At 34.1% G+C, this 19,544-nt stretch overlaps 2 protein-coding genes, 1 non-coding gene and 1 pseudogene across 5 annotated transcripts; all 4 read left to right on the plus strand.

The window, feature by feature from the left end:
• Positions 1-704: 704 nt before the first annotated feature.
• Positions 705-811, plus strand: LOC131176140 (small nucleolar RNA R71). Its single transcript, XR_009146266.1, has one exon. It is a non-coding gene; the product is annotated as a small nucleolar RNA R71 (small nucleolar RNA).
• An 8,646-nt stretch (positions 812-9,457) lies between these two features.
• LOC110654932 (putative G-type lectin S-receptor-like serine/threonine-protein kinase At1g61610) lies at positions 9,458-13,508 on the plus strand. Its single transcript, XM_021811074.2, has 7 exons — positions 9,458-11,057; positions 11,361-11,468; positions 11,591-11,835; positions 11,915-12,125; positions 12,228-12,465; positions 12,558-12,705; positions 12,813-13,508. The coding sequence occupies exons 1-7, from the start codon at positions 9,794-9,796 to the stop codon at positions 13,122-13,124; spliced, it is 2,526 nt and encodes an 841-aa protein (XP_021666766.2). The 5' UTR covers positions 9,458-9,793; the 3' UTR covers positions 13,125-13,508.
• A 154-nt stretch (positions 13,509-13,662) lies between these two features.
• Positions 13,663-19,433, plus strand: LOC131168976 (G-type lectin S-receptor-like serine/threonine-protein kinase At1g61390). 3 transcript variants are annotated; one of them, XM_058140370.1, is made up of 5 exons: positions 13,663-14,162; positions 16,030-16,152; positions 17,406-17,578; positions 18,713-18,863; positions 18,947-19,433. In XM_058140370.1, exons 2-5 carry the CDS (start codon positions 16,108-16,110, stop codon positions 19,007-19,009), a joined length of 432 nt encoding a protein of 143 aa, XP_057996353.1. In that variant the 5' UTR covers positions 13,663-14,162; positions 16,030-16,107; the 3' UTR covers positions 19,010-19,433. The 3 variants fall into 3 exon arrangements, with proteins under 3 accessions (XP_057996353.1, XP_057996355.1, XP_057996354.1); XM_058140372.1 differs by lacking the exon at positions 13,663-14,162 and adding an exon at positions 15,534-15,665; XM_058140371.1 differs by lacking the exon at positions 13,663-14,162 and adding an exon at positions 15,649-15,870.
• On the plus strand, positions 14,574-15,956 carry LOC110654885 (G-type lectin S-receptor-like serine/threonine-protein kinase At1g61550; annotated as a pseudogene).
• Positions 19,434-19,544: the final 111 nt, after the last annotated feature.

Below are 19,544 nucleotides of genomic sequence, written 5' to 3' on the forward strand. Positions count from 1 at the left end.
CTAGCCTTGGTTTCATCTCTCTCATCTCTTCATCATGCTTAGTTTGGTTAGTAAGAATCTGTTCTAATAAAGCTTCTGTGGTGGAACTTTGCTCTTGCTATTTTGGTGGAAGATTCATGTTTCTCTACTGAAAATTAGGCAATGGTTGCCTATTTTGCTGATATGGAATTCCTTGTTGATGTTGTGGCTGAAGATTCTGATTTGGGACTTGATTTTGCTGATTTCCCCATGAAAAGTTGGGATGATTCCTCCAAGCTGGATTATAAGTTTGAGAGTAAGGATTTCCTATTTGTTTGTTTCCATAATTACCGATATATGCAGCTTGCTCTCCATAGTCTACTCCACAGCTGGTAGTTCTTTCTGCATAAGCAACTTGTTGTGAACTTCTAGATGATGATGATGAACTAACCAACATACTTAAATCTTCCATCTTCTTAGCTAAAACATTTGTAAGTGCATCAAACTTTGCATTAATCATGTTGAATGGATCAAGGTCATACATTCCAGCAGCTTGCCTCTTTTGAGTTAGAGCTGGTCCTCTTGGACTACTCCAAAGATGAGTATTCTTTGCAATTTTCTCTAATAGCTCATAAGCTTCATCTTCATACTTCATAATAAATTCTCCTCCTGTTTGAGCATCAATAATCCCTCTAATTGTAGGAGTAACATTGGTGTAAAAATTCTAGTTTATCATCCATTTTAGAATGGCATGATGTGGACATTGTCTCTCTAATTCCTTCCATCTCATCCATAATTCATAGAGAGTTTCATCTTCTCTTGGTCTGAAAGCTGTCATTTGATTCCTCAATTCTTGAGTTTTTCCAAGTGAAAAATATTGTGCAAGAAATGCATCAGTGAGTTGCTCCCAATTTATAATGGAGTTGTGAGGTAAAGAATCAAGCCAATCCAATGCTCTATCCTTCAAAGAGAATGGGAATAGCTTCAATCTTGCTGCATCATCAGATACTCCAGGTTGTTTTTGCATATCACAAATCATAGCAAACCTCTTTAGATGTGTGTGTGGATTTTGGGAAGGATGTCTACCAAATTGGAAATTTTGAATCATTTGAAGAACCCCAAAATCCATCTTGTAGCTATTTGAATCAATTCTTGGTCTTGCTATAGTCTCTCTCAAGTCATCAAAATGAGGAAATGCATGATCCATCATACTTCCCCTAGGCACATTAGCATTTACAACTTCTTCACCTTGGGCTGCATTTTCATTGTTTCGATCATTTCCAGCATTACCACCACCAATTCTAATTCTTTAATCAGCCTTTTCTGCTTCAATTTCAGTTGCTCTCAAGACTTCTTTCCTTTTTCTGATTTCTTTCTTATTGGCTCTACAAAATTTCTCAATTTCAGGATTAAACAATGAGGATGTGTCACTTGTGCTTTTAGCTCTTCTCATAAAAGATTAAGAGTACCTAAAAAGAACAAACAAACACAAAAAATGAAAAGATAACAAAAGTAAAAAAAACTATAAACAACTAAAATAATCAAGAATTCAATCTTAAACAAATAACTCCCTGGCAACGGCACCAAAAACTTGATGTGGCCAACTGCAAGTGCACAGGTCGTACAAGTAATATAGAAAAGATATCGTTCCCATGAGGAGTTATGTTAATGATCAAATTTTTGATATAAAAATTGACTAATTTAAACTATTTTTGAAATTAAAGCAATAAATTGATAGATATTGAAGTGTGAAATCTATATATGCAAAATTAATAATCTATTCACCAATGTAATGATTCAACTAAATTTGCGGCAAATTAAAATAAGCAAATTGAAATATGGCAAGATTTAAAATGGCAAGCAATTAAATTCGATTAGAGATTAACAATGATAAAAGGGGGGATTCCGGAGTTTGGGAGTTCATATTCATGCTATTTTGAGATTTTTTAAATTGGTTATCCAATCTTATAGAATTTACGAGTTTTAAGGAGATTAATCCTTAAATCCTTTGAATACTCTTTCGAGTGAGACAAAGAGTGCCTTAATCAATCTAATCATACTTTCGTAGAGTTAAAATTAATCAAGACCCATTAAATTTCTTAATTAATCTGTAAATCCTTAGTCTATTTCTAGATCTAAGTTAATTAAGTCCAATTTCTTGATTATCTATCACAAGGTTTTCTCCTTTCGGTGCTTCAACCATGGATTAATAATAATACTTAATGGGATCCTATACTAAGCATGTCATTGAGCACACAAGAAATGAATAAAACTTCATTAAAACCACAAAATATGGATTACCCAATCAAAATTCACAAAATATCTTAAATATTACATCCCAACTCCAGAATCTAATGAAAACTACAAACTATCCATAATATTTACAAGAAATTCTGAGTTAATATGGAAATAAAACTTGAGTCTATGCTAAGAACTAAGAAACCCAATACAAGAAAGGTAGGAAATAGGGAAGCAATGAAGAAAACTTCAAATCTGGTTTAGAAATGGAGAGGTGATGTTTTTGCTCTGTTTTCTGACTCTTCCTCTGCTATTGCTCTTTTCTCCCCTCCTCTCTCTTTTTCTAAAATGAGATAAGGATATATTTATATCTTTCTGACAAGTAGCCCTAAAATGGTGTGTTTGAGGTGAAGTTTACATGTGAGAATCTTCTACCAGCTTATTATGAAGAGTTGCACAAGTTGTGCAAGTTTCTTATGCAGATTCCATGCAAAATTGGTGATTCCAGGTACTTCCCGTGATGTTGTATAAGCTATGCAGGTTGGTTGAGCAGTTTCTTCAAGCTTTGGAGACTCTATGAAACTGCATAAGTTATGCAGGCCTTTATGCAGTTTTCGGTAGGTTTTGGGCCCTCTGTGTGAAGCTGCATAAGCAAGGAGTAAGTCTGCATAAGTCATGCAGTGACTTATGCAGATTTTCGCAGGAATGAAAAATTGCTTCTTCTCCCTATGCAAAACTTCACAACTTATGTGGCAAGTTATACACAATTCGGCCACTGTATTCTTCAACTTTCAACCTTTGTTTTTGACATATTTGGCTATAGGAATCACTCTTCACTGGCATAATTTATTTTTAGTCCCTCAAAAACACTATTTTACCTAGAAAACAAAGCAAAAATTACAATTTAATCCAAAAATTGACAATCATGAAAAACTATCTAAATAATTATTAAAATTAGCTAAAAGTGACTAACAAATAAATAAAATAGCCATGAAATTAAACCTAAATGACTATGCAAAATGCATGTATCAGATATGTATCGGCTAAACTAACTTGTAGGTGCAAGAGTTATAATTACCGTTGGATACATATACATCATGATAAACCTTATCACAATGGTGTGCTATTTATTATCTGCTGTTAATTGTAATTTTTTATATATATAATTGTGTTCTATTTATTATCTGCAGTTACTTTGTAATTTTTTTTTGATAATTAACGAGTTATACAAATTATTGTGTAAACATTGATTTATCAAATTAAGAACAAGAAAATTATTGTTAGTGTAACATTGATTTTAAGAACAATTATTTCTGCCATCTGCACTTTTTTTATTTGGAGATGGATAGGTATACGTAAAGCTAACATGTTCATTATCTTCAATACATTTACAATCTTTCAGAAAATAAAAATGCAATTTGCAATTATACTCACACCATGAATCTAACCCAAAAAGGAAAAGAATAAGCAGGGAGACCTTATCACTAAAAAGGGAGGGAGATCACCTGACACATTTGGATGTAAACTTGCCTGTAGACAACATGAATCCTAAACTTCAGGAAATAGCGGTGTTCAATTTACAGAGACTAGCCACTGCAACAGGCAATTTTGATATAAGGGTGGTTTTGGTCCGGTGCATAGGTACTGCTTATGGAGGTGTGATTTAATGGAGAAAGATAAAAATTGAACAACCAGTTACTAGTTTATGAGTACTTGCCAAATAAAATCTTGGATCCATTTCTCTTCGGTTAAAGCTCTTCTCATTCCTATTAATTGTATTTCAAATTAGCTTCCAAAGAAACAAGACTTCTTTATAAAACAAATCATTTTTCACTTACCCTTAAATTCTGCTACTTGTTTTTGGCTGAAATTTATGTCAGATAAGCGCAAAAAAGAACTTCTTGATTGGAGAAAACGCTTCCATACTGTAGAAGGAATTTGTCAAGGTCTACTTTACCTTTGTAGGGATTCCAGACTTAAGAATTATTCATAGAGATCTGGCGGCAAATAACATCTTGTTGGACCAAGAACTGTATCCTAAAATTTCAGACCTGGATTGGCTGGGATATTTGGAGTCAATGAAGATCAAGCCAATACTGGAAGGGTTGTAGGAACCTAGTAAGTACCGTTGCTTAATCCATTTGTGATTCCATTCCCTAATCAAATCAATGGTACGAGCTTAAAAATCCTAATTTTGCCTTTCTGATGACTTGCGGTGTCTATATGTCTCCCGAATATGCAAACATCTCCCGAATATGCAATGGAAGGATAATTTTTAGAGAAATATGGTCTGTTGTTAGAGATAGTAAGCGAGAGAAGAAATACAGCTTTCATGAAAATGAGGAGATTGTTGGAGTTGATGAGATTTAGTAGGTAAAAATATATGTGTACAAGTAAAGAAACAGCCATACCCAAGCATGGTGCAAGTATGGGCTATGTTAACTAAAGAAAGCATTCTTTCCATATAAAAGGAAGAGAATGCGGCTGCTGGAAAGAGTGAGAATTGCTGCTGGAAATAGAGAGTGCAGAGAGAACTTGAAAGGGTTGAAAAGAGAGTTTGAGAGATCTAGCAAAATGAGGAAAAAAAGAAAGAAAAAAGCCTTAAATTTGTGTTCGTAAATCCTCTGTTTTTAGTAATGAATTTATGTCTTTTCTCTTCTACTTGTTATAGCATAAATATGTTCTTAGTTTTTCTTCCTTCAAATCCAACAAATGGTATCAGAGCTTTTTTGATCTTGAGGGACCTGTTAGAGTTTGTTCTTGTCAAGAATGAGATGGCAGCAGCTACATAATTAAGCCAGCTCATGTTAGCCTGCAAAAGGAGGGCTGTTCCAAGACGAAGAAATTTTGTTTTGAAGAAAGAAGAACAATGGTGAGCAAGTGCACCCAAAAGAAGGAAAAAATGGTGAGAAAGTGCACCAGAAAGAAGATGAGTATTGTGGTAGGAAGCTGCACCAGAAAATCAATCAAGATTTGTTGGAGAGAAGGGCTCCATGAAAGAGTTGGAGAGATGTGCTCCACCAACAACAAACATGGAGAGAAGTGCTCCATCAAAGCAAAAGAAAATCATCAAACTTGAAGAGATGTGCTCCAAAACAACCAAACAAATCAGAAATTTGAAGATACTAGAAGACTTGACTGAATTCACAGCTCCAACAAAAATCTCATCAAGGAGGAGTGTTGGAGTTGATGAGATTTAGTAGGTAAAAATATATGTGTACAAGTAAAGAAACAGCCATACCCAAGCATGGTGCAAGTATGGGCTATGTTAACTAAAGAAAGCATTCTTTCCATATAAAAGGAAAAGAATGCTGCTGCTGGAAAGACTGAGAATTGCTGCTGGAAATAGAGAGTGCAGAGAGAACTTGAAAGGGTTGAAAAGAGAGTTTAAGATATCTAGCAAAATGAGGAAAAAAAGAAAGAAAAAAGCTTTAAATTTGTGTTTGTAAATCCTCTGTTTTTAGTAATAAATTTACGTCTTTTCTCTTCTACTTGTTATAGCGTAAATATGTTCTTAGTTTTTCTTCCTTCAAATCCAACAGAGATTTTGAGATATCTGATATGCGTTTGGAGTTCTGTTGTTAGATCCAGTAATATCTGATACGTGCTCAATATAAGATTTTGGGATGCATACATGTAAGTCTGCAATGTGTGCAAGATTTAGATAGAGATAGACCAGCTATTTCTACTGTCATTTCACTGCTAAACAGTGAAGTTGTGGATCTTCCAACTCCCAAGCAACCAGCATTTTCTGAAAAGCAGATTAATTTAGATACAGATTCCTGACAGCAGAGACGGAAGAGATTTTCCATCAACATTGTTTCAATTGCAGGTGTTGAAGGCAGATAGACGTGTGCTGAATGATTTACGAGTAGAAAATATGTATCTACACACACTTAGAGCTCATTCACTGATTGTAATTCTGCTAGAGGCCAAATACAATTCAAAATAGATTTGTAAAGTGCATGCCAAGTCTGTGGAAAATTTTTCCAGGAAATTCTTTTACAAGAAATATGAAAACTTGTGTATTGGAAAACCCTATTTTAAATATCTCGTAACATTTACTTTTCTGATTGTCCTAAATTCAGGACCTCGGAATTTTTGACACGATTTCCCTGGGCTAACTGGTGGGGGTATGGGAGAGTTATATCAAGAAGTCCACTCCTACATAATAACTTGAACCTGTAGGCCAACAATTATATTAGAATAAAGATTTCTCTAAAATTGCCATGATTTTCACATTATCTATTTCTATTATAAAAAAAAAAAATAATTATATCCCGACTATTCCTTTTTCTTTTTTTACCTATAAAAATAAAATATATTTAAATAGAGAATATAGTGCAGTTAACATTCTTAAAATATCTTCATAAATAAGATAATTATATTATTTCACAAAGTGATAAAACCTAAACACATGGTTTTATATAAAGTTTTTCTTACAATCTAATATTAGAAAATAAGTGTGATATGCAACAAATATATGATAAGTGTTCAATTTTCATAAAAATTTATACAGTGATTAACGTTTTATTCAACTTTTTCTCATTTTCTCAGGAAAATTTTAACAATTATGTCGCAGGAAACTAATATAGGTGTAATTTGAATACCTATGAACAGCTCCCAATTTTTTCATTTTTAGAGCACTCTCACATTTATCACGCTACTATGTATTCTACAATTTTTCTAAATTTCAAAACCTCTTCGAAGAAGAAAAGAAAAGAAAAACTCATCATAAATTTGACTGGGAAAATGTTGTATATCTCACCGTCCTAACCTACTTTTCTATAATTGGTTCTCCAGTGCAGTAGCTAGCTTGCTTTCCAGCTTTAGGAATCCTTCCTCACTTCCTTCTTTGAATACATTGTTTCTTCCTAACAGTAACTGGTCGGTGTCTTTCTTATTTCTCCCTCAATTTCAACAAGAAGAAGGTGCTTGGGCTAAAGCACCTTCACTTTTTTTTTTTTTTTTTTTTTTTTTTATAATTGAATCTTAACTTGAGACTTTACAATTTGAAAATGACTTCGTTATCACTTAATTAAAGCTACCTGCACTATTTACTTAATGAATTGACTTAAATGATAAGATGAAAACTCTTCTAAAAGTAATATAAATTTATTTATAAATTTTCATTAAATATATTAAATTAATATAAAAGAGTATAATCTTAAAATCATATAAAAATTTTGATTTTAATACATATAAATTAATTTGAAAATATTTATCTCAATCAACCAATGTTCACACTCTTTCTATTATTATACTAAAAATAATAATATTTTAATTAAATTATGAGCAATCCAATCTTCTTCTTTCCCTCTCCTAAATAAATAAAGCAAACAAATCACAATAATAAAATTTATGTGCTCACTCTTTTAATACAGGGCTATATTCACAAGTAATGACATCTTTCACTATCAATAAATAAATCGTTAACTTATAAATTTAAAATTATACTACCCATTAATCCAATTACACTCAAGAGATCTTTGTTACATAACTACTTAGTCTCCTAGACAAAACCCAATATACTTTGTCTATCTCATACACCCTACTACATGGCAATAGCTCTATCAATGGATAAAATTCTTTTCTCTTGAATTTTATACACTTTCTCAATCTTAAGTCGAAACCTTCTTCCACCACAGGCTATAATGAATAATAACCTTTTCCTCTTTTTCTTGGACCATGCACCTTCTTTAACTTAAGCCAAAGCCTTTATAAGACTATAATGAGCAAAGCCCTTTATTAATGGACACAACCAAGTGTCTCTCTATAATATTTCTATTTACAGTGATAATTTTAATAATTTTAATCTAATTAAAAATTCAACTTAATATAAAAATAACATTAAGTTAGGAGGTATACTCTAAATTAGAAATATTTATCAGATTTTGGGTGATAATTTAATAATAAATAACTAATTAATTTATCTTAATGCGCTAATTTAAATTATAAAAAAAAAAAAAAAAAAAAAAACCAAAAGAGAGCCATTTCCTGGTAGCAGAAGCCAGAAATCCTGGTTGAGCATAGTAGAAGAGGACCCACATGTATCAAGCAACCGCTTCCATTCTTCCATACAGTCCATGTCGAAGGCAGATGCAGGACACGTAGAACACACGATGATGGTCCAACTTTAGTCAGGCCCTATTCCATTTACAGTTACTCTTAAGCAACTTGTTAATGGAACAATTATTAATTAATTGAAATTATTTTTCACGCGGGACTTCGTTTGTCGTTTCACCAACTCTTTTCTTTTTAGGTATTAAAATTCCTTGTTATTGAAAGTTCCACATGGGTGGGGTCTTATGCACAGTCCAAGTTGGTGTTCTGTGGTATCACAGACACGCCTTCCCTTCTGAAAAATATAACACCTAGCCTCCAAGTTGCTATAAAAAGAATTTGTATATAAAATTCCAATCTTACTGCTTTTCCAAATCATTCTGGTAGTCTGAACTTGTGTTTAATTGCCATCGTTTAATTTTAATTTAAGCGTAAATCGTGACCATTTTTATTTTCAATCTCTGTAATGTTCTTGACCTTGTGCCCAAAAAAAAAAAATACAATTTCAGAAATTTCTCCTACTTTTGATGCATACCCATTTCATTTTTCCCTCTTGTGTTTTCATTAATGTGCAAAGATATGAAAGAAGAATAACATAATAATGTGAAATATATTAAAAAGAGAGAGAGATTCGAATAGCACTCAACTCAATAAATACACTTATTATTATATACTGAAGTTATCTTTTAAATTGTAAGAGAAAACATAATTTTTTTTTTGTCCAGAAAGTAAAGAGTATATGTACATTGGATTCAATGACGAAAATTGATCAATATAATAATTTTAATAAAATTCTTAACTCAACACATGCATTTTTTATAAATGATGTGGAACGCCAAAATGCCATATTTATTTATTTACTTATTTAAAAAGGAAGAATCCCACTTTAACATAAAGGTAAAAGAATTTCATTGAAATGGAACATTCAAAAGTTATAAAAAAGCTCTTCAGACAAATCCAAAACTGTGACAATCAAGCCAATAAGTATTGATAAAAAAAAAAAAAAAGCCAATAAGTTATTCTTTATGTCATCATGCTGATTAATTCCTTCAATTTTATGTGAATAAAATGGGTCACATATCAATCGAATTCAAATGAAAAGGAAAATCACATACATACTTTTTTCTTTTTTTTTTCCCTGAGCCACAAATCGTTCTTATGAGAAGATGCTGCTTTCTCAAGCCATGTCAATGATTCAATGACGAGTGATTTTGAAATCTTTTGACCTAAACCAACCCAATATATTGTATTTTTCCTTTTTCATTTTATTGATCAAAACTGCAAACAAGATTATCCTATCAAGGTAAAATGATTCCCTCAAGTCTGTAGCGTCCACCTAAAAGCCAAAATGGTTTTTAATTCTAATTTCTCATGCTAATGCCACAGTCAGCTTCCACCAGAACCACTACCATTGGTCAGCCATTGAGGCTCTTGGGTCTTTTCTTTGAATGTGAACATCCTTAATTACTTTTCTCCCTTTCTTCTCGTCTAGTATCTAGCCTGTTCTTGATCAGAGTTTGTAAATAAAAAAAAAATGGCCTTCATGAGCAAGAAATCTGTTTTTCTTTTCTCATTCTTTTATTCTCTGTTCTCTCTGGTTCTGTTCTGCCATGGAATTGACAGAATCACACAAGGCCAATCAATTAGAGATGGTGAAACCTTAGTATCAGTCGATGAAAATTTTGAACTGGGTTTCTTTAGCCCTGAAAGTTCTTCTTTGCGATATGTTGGTATAAGGTATCACAAGGCTCAGGGTCAGCCTGTCATCTGGGTTGCTAATAGAGAGAAACCAATCTTTGATACAGAAGGGGTCTTTACCTTCGGTAAAGATGGAAATTTGACTGTTAAAGATGGAAACAATATTTCAGTTTGGTCGAGCAATACTTCAGTTCCATCTGGCGACGGAGTAGCAATTCTTGAAAAAGGAGGTAATCTCAAACTTTTAAGCAGTGACAATAAAACGATCTACTGGGAAAGCTTCAAACATCCCACCGATACTTTTTTGCCAAACATGAGAATTCTTGCTTCTTCAGGAGAGCAAAAGCCATTCACTTCTTGGAAATCTGCAAGTGATCCGTCACTAGGAAACTTTTCCATGGGAGTTGATTCTAATGGAGCGCTGCAGATAGTGATTTGGGAGCATTCAAGGAGGCGGTGGAGAAGCGGGTACTGGGATGAACGAATATTTCAAGGTGTGCCAAATATGACACTTGTCGCTAATTACAGATACGGATTTAAGTATATTGATAACGATTTTACGTATACTCTATCAAATAGTTCTGATTTGATAAGGTTTCAAATACGTTGGGATGGAATAGAAGAGCAGTCGAGATGGAATGAAAGCGAAAACAAGTGGGTTCCAATCCAACAACAGCCTGCTAATAACTGTGAACTCTACAATTATTGTGGCAATTTCGGGATCTGTACTGCATTACCTAATCCAAAATGCACATGTATGGAAGGATTTGATCCAAGGAATCCAGGGCAATGGACAAAGGGGAATTGGTCAGGTGGGTGTGTGAGAAAAACAGAATTGCAGTGCCAGAGAAACATCAGTACAGCAGAACAAGATGGTTTTAAAAAGTTCAGATGCAATAAATTGCCAGATTTTGCTTCTGTCTATACTGGGGTCCTCTCGGAGGATTGTGAGAAAAAGTGTTTAAGCAACTGTTCATGTAACGCCTATGCAGTAGTTGAAAATATTGGATGCATGATATGGAATGGAGACTTGATTGATATGCAGAATTTTGGCAAACCTGGGAATGCTATGAATCTACGTCTTGCTGCTTCTGAATTTGGTAAGTTCATTTCCCTTTTTCCTTGTTTCTGTTTGATGTATTACAGTTCAGTAGATGATTCTGGTTTCATATAAAATTTCAGAATTAAAATAAGAGAGAAAATTTAGGTGTCTAATAAAAAAAAATCCAAGAAAATGTAGGACATTCAAGGTTCCATTTAGGTGACTTGTCTCTCACGTTTATGGACCAATCAACCAATCTAGTTAACCTTCTATATTTCTGTTTATTTTGGATGAATAATAAGAGAGAAAAATAAGAAATTTTGCAAAAATCTTGATTTTCTGATTTGTTTATCTAATGCAGATGGCAAGAGATTATCTGCAGCTGTGATAGCACTAATTGTTGTGGCTGGAGTGGTCTTCCTAGCTATATCTGTATGGTTACTCTGGTGCCTAAAAAGAAAACTCAAAGGTGAGGTTTTGAATTTTCTTGTTTGTTGAATTAAATATAAAGGTTTCCTCAAGGCATGTTAGGGTACATAGTTTTGCCTCTTTATGCTAACTTATATTTTTCTCTGTTGTTCTTTTTCTCAGTTTCAGTTTTGCCGACACCTACCTCCGTTTCATTGATGAGAAAGAATGAGATAACAGTTTCCGATGTGAGCAAGAGTAAAGAATATTCATCAGAGATGTCTGGACCAGCTGACCTAGTCATTGAAGGGAGCCAAGTAAATGGTCCTGATTTGCCATTGTTCAATTTTAATTCTGTAGCAGCAGCTACAAACAATTTTTCTGAAGAAAACAAGCTTGGCCAGGGGGGATTTGGTCATGTCTACAAGGTGAGTATTAATGTTAATCATGTGGAATGAAATTTGGAAAGCTGAGTTTATGTTTAGTATTTTTCACTTTTATTGACAGGGAAAGCTTCCTGGAGGAGAAGAAATAGCTGTAAAAAGGCTTTCAAGAATCTCTGGCCAAGGTTTAGAGGAGTTCAAGAATGAAATCATACTGATTGCTAAATTACAACACAGAAATCTTGTTAGATTACTAGGCTGCTGTATTCAGGGAGAAGAGAAGATGCTGCTTTATGAATACATGCCAAATAAAAGCTTGGATTTCTTTCTTTTTGGTAAGTTCCTTTTGCTGATGCCAGAAATCCATGTTAAGACACATAAATAACTATTCTTACTGATTGCTAATTGTTTCCATTTTATTGTGAACATATTGGCAGACCCTGCAAAGCAGGCATTATTAGACTGGACAAAGAGGTTCAATATTATTGAGGGGATTGCTAGAGGTCTTCTTTATCTTCATCGAGATTCAAGACTCAGAATCATTCATCGAGACCTAAAGGCTAGCAACATTTTGTTGGATGAGGAACTAAATCCAAAGATTTCAGACTTTGGCATGGCTAGAATATTTGGGGGAAACCAAAATGAATTGAACACAAACCGAGTTGTTGGCACATAGTAAGTAAAAATTGTATATCAGATGATCCATAATTCAACCGCAGCAAACAATTAATTAATCTCAATTTGACTTCTTGCTTCTTGAATTGCAGTGGCTATATGTCACCTGAATATGCAATGGAAGGCTTATTTTCAGTGAAGTCTGATGTCTATAGCTTTGGAGTGTTACTATTAGAGATTGTAAGTGGCCGGAGGAACACCAGCTTTCGTTTAACCGATCATGTCAGCCTCATCGCTTATGTAAGTATATTTGCAATGTTTTTTAGTTGAGCTTTCTTTATGATAAGCTCCAAAATTTCATGTCCCTTATTCTCCATTTATCGGTGTTGAACTTTGGCTGATCTCAGGCATGGGAACTTTGGCATGAAGATAAAGCAATGGAGCTTGTTGATCCATTGATTCGAGATTCGTGTTGCAAGAATGAAGTATTAAAATGCATACAAGTAGGGATGTTGTGTGTGCAAGATTCTGCGGTTCATAGACCAACCATGTCATCTGTGATTTTAATGCTAGAAAGCAGTAGTCCAACCCTGCCATTGCCTAGGCAACCCACTTACACTTCAATGAGAGCCTCCATAGATACATCTGAAATCTATCCTGAAGGTCAGGAAATTGTATCCTCAAATGATGTGACAGTTACAATGATTGTTGGGAGATGATTACCATTCGAGTATCTCCCTTTCCCACTCTCTTGCATCATTTTATTATGCAAGTAAATTCAACATCTGTTTAGAATTTTGTCAATCAATTTTGTTTTTTTGGGGCATTCCTGCATTGTTTTTTCTTTTGCTCATTACCATGTTCATACTGGAACTTGTTTCCATTAACTTTTTCTATGTGGGTTAGCAAGAAATTCCAGCACTAGCAATGACTTGGGGTTGAGTTCAAACTTTCTCACTTCAGGCTTGGACAATGAGGATTGCATTTCTGGAAGCAGAATCTTCAAAACAAAGAAAAGCATTTATTTATGAGATGTTGATCAACTCAGGACAAAATGTACCCATCTGTAATATATATCCCTAAATTGCATATATCTTTGTCTATATCCACCTAATGAATATTAAAAATGCTTTTGGCCTCTTGCAATTAAAAATGATTAGATGCTGTTATGGCCGAGTCAGAGGAAATGTGTTCAACCACTCGTCATTCGAAATTCTGATCAACAAACAAATCATAAAAAATAAACTTGGTATTTGATAATTTATGTTTAAATTTTGGATTATTGCATCTCAATTTGCACGTGAATTAATCATTATTTATAAAAAAAGATTAGTATAATAAATTATTACAATAAGTAATATCGTATTAGTTATATAAAGTAAATGAACTGTTAGGGATGTAATTTTGAAAATAAATAAACATAATATAATTCTTGATAAAATACTTCACAGGCTTTCTCCGGCCCATCATCTACAGATTCCCACCATTGTTAAATAACAGATCGAGCCCATCAGAAATTTCAGTAGCTCAGCCTAGATGGGCCAACAACAGCCCATCACAATTCACCTTGTTTGTTGATCCACCGTAGACCCGGTGTGGCAAAGAAAGTCCAAAAAAATCTACCTTCTTTCCACTTCTCTGCTGGTTTCCTTCTGTACAAAGACGAAGCAGAGTGGTCCAATTTATGTTCTTTCGGGTGATTCACTCGTCATGCAATTGGGCTCTGGCTTCTGGGATTGTGGGTTGGGCAAATTGTGGTGAGTTCATCCTTATTTTTTTTTTAATTCAATGGAGGCTTAATGGTCGATAATAATTTGTCAGCTATGCAGAGGAAGTGTGTGTGTATATATATATAGCCGTATTTCAGAAACTTCCAACAAGAATTGAGACAGATTCGAATTGTGTTCATAGAAAACAAGGGTGGTTTTTGCTTATATCCCTAAATTTATATTGCTTATCCATGAAATTCAGATAATGTAGAATGTCAACGATGATGACTAGGAAAGAACAGATAGAAAATAGATTCTTCTTTTTTCAATTCATATCAGATTCTTGGTTGATTAATCCAAGTTATAGATACTAGTGTACAGCACCCTTCGGAGACTTTTGATCATGCTATTTTTTTTCATTTATACAAACTTGATTTCTTCTTTCTATGATATGTTCCTATGGAGAATGGTTGGGAAAGCACTTCTAGCTTTCTATTCTTTTCATTTTTCTTGCTCTACTTGTTTCCTTTACAATACAGCATTGAAGTTTATAACATAACTCCTTCACAACCATTCTTACAAGGATATACTCTTGTCTCTCCTCATCAGATTTTTGAATTAGGCTTCTTTAGTCCTGAAAATTCCAGCAATCAATATGTGGGAATATGGTATAAGAAAATTGCTCCCCGAACTGTCGTTTGGGTAGCCAACAGAGAAAAGCCAGCTACAGACTCCACTGCCCATCTAACAATTAGCACTGATGGAAATTTGAAGCTTGTGGATGGGCAACAAAACACTCTATGGTCAACCAATACTTCTTCTGCATCAAATGGTACGGTTGCTGTGCTTTCAGATGATGGAAGGTTTGTTTTGAATAACAGTTTAACAGGAAACACTGGAATAGTTTTCATCATCCTTCTAATACTTTGTTGCCTGGCATAGAAATAACGGCTAATGGTAGAATTGGTGAGCTAAGGGACTTGACTTCTTGGAAAAGTGATGGTGATCCACCACCTGGGAATTTTCTTGTTGGACTTGCAAGGCAGACACCACCACAAATTTTTATTTGGTAAGGGTCAAAGCCTTATTGGAGAAGCCGGCAATGGAAGGGATCGAATTTTGTGGGAGCTCCAGATATAGATTCATTAGAAGTATGTAAATATTACATCAATGGAATTAGGGACTATGAGGAACACATTTTATGCCTGACTCTATTCAACAGCTCCATTGTTTCAAACATGGTGATTTCATCTACAGGATCTCTGAAGTTAATGCATTGGGCTATTGACAAGGAGTCGTATTCTAGTTGGATGATACCTAGTAATCAATGTGACATCTATGGAGCATGTGGACCATATGGGGTTTGTCAAAAATCTAGACCGCTTATCTGTAAATGCTTGAAGGGGTTTGTGCCACAGTCAAATGAGGAATGGAGCAAAGGAAACTGGACACGGGGGTGCAAGAGGCAAGCAGATTTGCGTTGTCATAATAGTACAAATGCCTTTAGGGCTGAAAAAGGGAAAGGAGATGGGTTTTTGGAAATTGAGTGGGGTAAAACTACCTGACTTTTCTGACATATTGAAGATTGAGGATGCAAATTTATGTTATCTATGGTGCATGAGTAACTGTTCTTGCAATGCTTATGCATATGCATGTGGAATTGGTTGCATGTTTTGGACTGGAGACCTTATAGATATGCAGGAGTTATCCTCTTCTGGAGAAGAACTTTTTCTTCGCTTAGCATATTCAGAATTAGGTCCAATATCTTGCACTTGCAAAATTTTCAGGATGATTTTTTCTTTTTCAATCATTCTTCTTTTCTTTTATGAACAATCCTTTTAAGATTATTAATCTTGTTGGTAAAATCAGAAGAAAAAGTGTTTGTACTAATGTCGCTATTTATTTAAATTTTCAGTGAAAGAGAAGTTTCAACAAGAGGTTATCATTGTCATCAAAGCCATTTTAATTGCAACCATCTTGGGTATCATTATTTATGGCTTGTCCAGGTGGAGAACTAAGCAAAGGATTAAGAAAAAAGGTGAGAACTGAGAGGTTAGAAAGATCTATTCCCCAGTTTTATAACTGATCTTGAGACCTTTTATGTCTTTTACTATTTGGTTACTTATGATAACATCACTTTGAAAACCTGTCATGTAAATTTAAGCCAACAAAAACTCTGAGGTTCTAAAGATCAACATTGTTTATTATCTTGAAGGATGTAGAGGTGCTAATTATAGGCACCTCATTAAACCATTGAATTTTCCTTTTTCTCCTCATACTTAAGATAGAATTTGCTACACTCCCGAACTAGGCATATGCTCCACCTAGGGCACTGTAGACGTAGGTATTCAAATTCCCTCTGACCTTTCTCCTTATCTTATGTTTTGATCCCTAGCTCTTTTTTTGAGAATATGAAAAGAATGATGTGATGATTTTTCAAGCAAATGCTTCCTTGGAAATTAAACTTTTAACGATTGAGAGTCTTCTAATTTGGTTCTTTAATGTTTTCTTTGAAATTTTCTATGGTTCTTTATTTGCTCCAGACTTTCAATTTATATTCTTACATAGAAAGTTTAATTTCAAATCTTCCCCATTTTGCGTACCTTTTAGATGGAGCTTATGGCCAATAGGATGTTATGGCTGTATCATATAAAAATTTGATGAAACTGAAACTGAAATATATCCATTTTATGTAGCGGTGATGAAAATTTGTATTGATCTATAGCTTTTTCTTCTGTCTTCCGTTGTTTCTTTGATCTTTATGGTTGATATGGAGTGTTTATTAAATATGGAATCCCATAACCAATAATGCAACCTTAATTCAAAAATAAATTCATCACTTTGGTTGCTTAAAGTTTATTGGTATTGTCCTCATAAGTTTCCTGTTAGAAAAATAGATCTTCATGTTAGATTAACTTTTTATCTTTTATTGTCTTTAAATTTGGGACATGATGCTTTAAATATTTGAGCTTATTGATTTGGAATTTAATAATTCCTTGAAAAATTGGGGAAGATAGAAGAAACCCCTTGGTGCTTTGACATGGCAAATACAATTGACACTTCAACAAACACTCCACTGCAACATACAAGGGGGAGCAGTTTAAAAGAATTTAATTTGCTAGAGCTGCCTATATTTGATTTTGAAAGCATATTGGTTGCAACTGATAACTTCAACACTGCAAACAAACTTGGGCTTGGAGGTTTCAGTTCAGTTTATAAGTTGATTAATCAGATCTATCTGACAAAAAAGTGCATACATGATTAGATTGTTAATTTGTGAACTTTTTACAGAGGAAACTAAAAGATGGGAAGGTGGTAGCTGTCAAAAGACTTTCAAGCAGGTCAGGGCAAGGCACAGAAGAGTTTAAGAATGAAATCCTGCTGATCTCCAAACTCCATCCCAGAAATCTGGTTGCACTCCTTGGTTGCTGTATTGCAAGAAAAGAGAGGATATTAATTTATGAGTACACGTCCAACAAAAGCTTGGATATATTTCTATTTGGTTGGTCTTAACTAGTCAAAGATTTCTTGTTAGATGTATATCTGCTCGTTCTATCCTGCTTTTTTTCAATAAAATTATAACATTTTAGGTGCGTTATTTTCACAGTTGCTTTGATTTGCAGTTTACCATTTAACATTCCTTTCTGACCCGATAAGAATGCATAAGGACTTACACTATTTATAGGAATGCTGACACATCTCAATTACTCAGCTATGTAGTGAAGTGATCTCTGTTTTTTTAAATATTTTGTAACAGTCTTGTTGGACATAATGCCCTTGTTATCACTGGATTATGGAAAATTGAAAAAGAAATATTGCTTCTTTGAACCAATGTATCTAAATTTTTCGTCGGATCACTTTATCATATGACAGATATTACTAGCACAACTGATTCATTTTCAATTTGTGCATTTTTTTAGATCCAACTAAAAGAAGAGAGCTTGATTGAAACCCTTCAATATTATTCAGGGTGTTGCTCAAGGACTTCTTTATCTCCATCGAGATTCTGTTTTGAGAATTATACGCCGAGATTTGAAAGTCAGCAATATTCTCTTGGATGAGGAGATGAACCTCAAAATATTAAATTTTGGGTTAGCACGGATGTTTCAAGGGACACAAGATATAGTCGATACCCATAGGGTTGTGGGAACATTATAAGCGTCCTTTCCTTTTTGAAGAATATATGCGAGTACTATGTTTTCTTTTCAAGCACGCTTTCTTTCCTTTCTAAACTGACAGTTGATGTATGCTGCTATGGCCAAGCATCTCAATGTGGAGATCAGTTAGGGAAAGTAAAAACTAACTTTTGCAATATGTGAATTAGCAATTGAGCTAACTTTCCAAATGACAAGGTGCTTCAGACGTAATTTAGAATAACAATTTTTGAGGAAATTTGCCTGCAAATTCATTCTTGTATCATGGCATATGATATTTTGCAGTAGATGAGGCAATTTATATGAAGCAAATGACAGTTAGTGTTTTATATTGATATCTCACCAATGTGAACTCTTCCTGTTTTGTGTGTTTATATTATAAAATGTCGGTAGATATCCTTTATTAGATTCAGTTGTTGATCATTAGCATCTTACTATCTTCAGAGGATACATGTCTCCTGAGGATACACTGGGTGGGATATTTTCTGAAAAATCTGACGTGGTCAGCTTTGGAGTCTTGATATTGGAAATTGTCTATGGCAAGAAGAACAACAGTTTCTGTAATGATGAACAATATTTAAGCCTCCCTGCTTATGTAAGTCCAGACTTACTTTTATATACATATATTTTTTTTTGTGGACTTTATAATTTCATATTGACATTTATAAACCATTTCAGGCATGGAAATTGTGGTCTGAAAGCAATGCTTTGAACTTGATGGATGAAGCATTAGCCGACTAATTTTCATCATCTCAGGTAATGAGATGTACTCAAAGCGCACTTCTTTGTGTTCAAGACCAAGCTGCAGATAGGCCAACTACGGCAGCTGTAGTTTCCATGCTGAGCGGCAAAGAAACATTTCCACGACTCGATGAACCAACTGTTCTGTTTCAAATTGCTTTAAAAACACTGTTCAGAAGGAAAGAAGCTATATATGTTGTACAAATGAGATGAGTATGTCCCCATTTGAAGGTAGATAACTCCATCCTTAAGCCCCTTCTAATTAAAAGGGGAGGATGCACTTTTTTATGCAGACCAGGTGCATTAAAAATGGATAGCTCACAGGCATTCTGGGTTTGCTTTAAAACAACATTTTCAGCAAATGAGAGTAAAATGATGAGCCATTCTGGTCTATGTTCCAACAACAACCAAGATTTTTATTTTATTTTTATCATTTTATCATTCTGTTTCATTTTGATATTTAGTTTGGACAACCCTGAGCATTTTCATTTTCTGACCTTTGAAATAAATAATAGGATTTTGATCAATCTGAGAG

Source organism: Hevea brasiliensis, chromosome 18 (genome assembly GCF_030052815.1).
Source record: "Hevea brasiliensis isolate MT/VB/25A 57/8 chromosome 18, ASM3005281v1, whole genome shotgun sequence".
Lineage (NCBI taxonomy): Eukaryota > Viridiplantae > Streptophyta > Magnoliopsida > Malpighiales > Euphorbiaceae > Hevea > Hevea brasiliensis.

Bases quoted from the DNA above. Each gene is read 5' to 3' on its own strand.
- LOC110654932 (XM_021811074.2), top strand. From the start codon at position 9,794: ATGGCCTTCATGAGCAAGAAATCTGTTTTTCTTTTCTCATTCTTTTAT. The intron at 11,058-11,360 runs GTAAGTTCATTT...TATCTAATGCAG, and splicing joins TCTTGCTGCTTCTGAATTTG to ATGGCAAGAGATTATCTGCA. The intron at 11,469-11,590 runs GTGAGGTTTTGA...TCTTTTTCTCAG, and splicing joins CCTAAAAAGAAAACTCAAAG to TTTCAGTTTTGCCGACACCT.
- LOC131168976 (XM_058140370.1), top strand. From the start codon at position 16,108: ATGGCTTGTCCAGGTGGAGAACTAAGCAAAGGATTAAGAAAAAAG. The intron at 16,153-17,405 runs GTGAGAACTGAG...AACTTTTTACAG, and splicing joins GCAAAGGATTAAGAAAAAAG to AGGAAACTAAAAGATGGGAA. The intron at 18,864-18,946 runs GTAAGTCCAGAC...AAACCATTTCAG, and splicing joins ATTTAAGCCTCCCTGCTTAT to GCATGGAAATTGTGGTCTGA.